Source organism: Rosa chinensis, chromosome 5, assembly GCF_002994745.2.
Source record: "Rosa chinensis cultivar Old Blush chromosome 5, RchiOBHm-V2, whole genome shotgun sequence".
Lineage (NCBI taxonomy): Eukaryota > Viridiplantae > Streptophyta > Magnoliopsida > Rosales > Rosaceae > Rosa > Rosa chinensis.
The window spans coordinates 35451261-35453509 of record NC_037092.1 but is presented as its reverse complement, the minus strand read 5'-3'; the positions used below and the strand labels follow the sequence as shown (position 1 = coordinate 35453509).

The window sequence follows — 2249 nt, the reverse complement described above, 5'->3', positions numbered from 1 at the left end:
TTATTTATAAATAAATATTTATGTAAACTTCATCTTTTTGTCAATATTTAAATTCTATTAATAAATATGTTAAAAAAAAAAGAAGATTCTTTTAATAAAATATCTTTATCAACATGTTAATTTTCTTTGATTGAAATAAGAAATTTATTTTATTTTGATGTTTGATTTTAACTTCATATTTTACAATCCATAATTATTTATATAAATTTTTATATAATAAATTAGTAATATTGTTAACGGGGATTGGGGCGGGTACGGGGACCTAATCCCCAATGGGGACGGGGACAGGGAATCCCCAGTATCTTATTATGAGGATTGGGGAGGGTAAGGGGATAGAGAATGAAGTCGGATATGGGGATGGTAATTTAATCTCCTTACCCTACCCTCCCCATTGCCATCACTAAAAGGGAGACACTAGATTTGGCGTCAAAGCTTCACCAAAATTTTGAACTCCCAATATTACCCATGATTTAGAGAACATTTTAACTTAAGTGAAAATTATCAACGAGGGATAACAAAGTAAAATACAAAAACACAAATTAGAAAATATAAATATGAAATCATTGAGGAAAACAAAAATTGCCGGCAGTTAGCACGGTCTCCTCGAAGAACACTACCAGGGTGCACGATTGGACACTGAAGGCTGGCGTGGGAGATGAATACCACCATTCGGTCCAATGTACTCCAGTTTCTGACAGAGAAGAATGAAGAATGTGTTTGCATCTCTACGTTATATTAGTTGGCAAGATGACCATTATGGTTTGGTCACTTTGGTGGAAAAGCAATTAAAATGAAGCTATACATGTAAGTGAACGGGGTGTTAAAGGAGAAGCCATGTGCTTATTAGCGACTAATCTGGGAAATGCTAGCTATGGCTGATTTGCTTCATTGACGAACGCATGTAATTACTATTTTGTTAATTTAATTGTTGAGGAATTCAAAATTGATCGAGGGAATCAAGGATGGATCACCTGGAGGTTAAAGCTAGCTCTTGCTTCTTTGGTTTGTTTGCTTATCAAGTTATCACTTATCAATTAATATGAAAAATATATACAGCCTCTTATTGTACGTACGTTTGACTTGCACCACTTCCTAAACTTGCTTCGTTCTTAACAAATGCATCTACAAATGCTACTTATGGCCATGTTAGAAAAAATATATAAAGGAAAAATATTCTTGTAATTCTTCAGGACCTTTTACTAAAAAAATTAAGGACTAAATGATTGTGGGTTGCATAATGAGCAATTTTTGAAAAAGAAAGGAACAAAGAAGAATTGCATATAGATAGAAGATGTTTTTGGGGATTTCCACCCCCAACTTTTGGAAGTATGAAGTCTCAATGAACAAACTTTTGAATGATTTCCATGCATATGAAGTTTTGAATACTGTGTATTGTGAGCAAAAAATGTGTTAATTAAGTATTGGTATAAGTAATTGATTAATACAATTAGGCACCAATTACCATAAGTTCTTAAACAGAAATAACAACATTACATTAGAAAAGCACTCGATCGAGGACTGTATAATCAAAGTAAATTAACTATAATTGAGAAACCACCATTTTCTTAATTGTGGTTTTTTTTTATTGCAATATGAATAAAATTACGTACAAACCTCAGGAGTACTCACAATCCGTTAACGGACGGCCCTTATGAAATGAATCAGGCATAGTTACACAGGCCGTACACACAATACTGGCCTTTTTGGCACCGCTGGTTGCAGCCTCCGCAGTGCCTCTTATCGAAATTCGTGTCAACGCAGCCTCCTCTGCAGCACGTCTCAGTGTACTTGCATTTCTTCTTGCAGGCGCCGCAGTTGTGCTTGTCCTCGGACAAGTCCATGCACTTGTTGTTGCAGCATGTCGAGTTCGTGTGGCTGTCTGCCAAGTAGGCGCAGATCTCGTTGTCCTTGTTGCAATGGTCGGCTGCTCTAGGGTTTTTAGTCTCAGCCAGGAAACGACTCACCCTTTTCGAAGGCAGAAGCAGATTTTTCTCGTCGTAGAGGGGGTGCTCTTCCGACACGAAAGAGGGTTTCTCTTCTTCTTCACGACCGACCCTGTTCACGGTCATGAGAGTGATGGACAAAGCCATGGTTGTTGCTATGATCAGCATAATCTTGATGAGCTCCATGGCTTTGTCCCTTGATGTGTTTGCTGTGATCAACTCAAGGTTGTTGTACGTTGTGGTGTGTGTGGAGAGAGAGGAAGAGGGGATGAGAGAGAGGGAGAGAGGGGATTGATGGGGGAGTTC

The 2249-nt window shown here is 37.8% G+C and overlaps 1 protein-coding gene across 1 annotated transcript; it reads right to left on the bottom strand.

Moving 5' to 3' along the window:
• Positions 1-1462: 1462 nt before the first annotated feature.
• Positions 1463-2249, bottom strand: LOC112202123 (stigma-specific STIG1-like protein 2). Its single transcript, XM_024343041.2, has one exon. The coding sequence runs from the start codon at positions 2127-2129 to the stop codon at positions 1662-1664; it is 468 nt and encodes a 155-aa protein (XP_024198809.1). The 5' UTR covers positions 2130-2249; the 3' UTR covers positions 1463-1661.

What these genes read in the sequence shown, in the direction of transcription:
- LOC112202123 (XM_024343041.2), bottom strand. Translation starts at nt 2,129, where the DNA reads ATGGAGCTCATCAAGATTATGCTGATCATAGCAACAACCATGGCTTTG.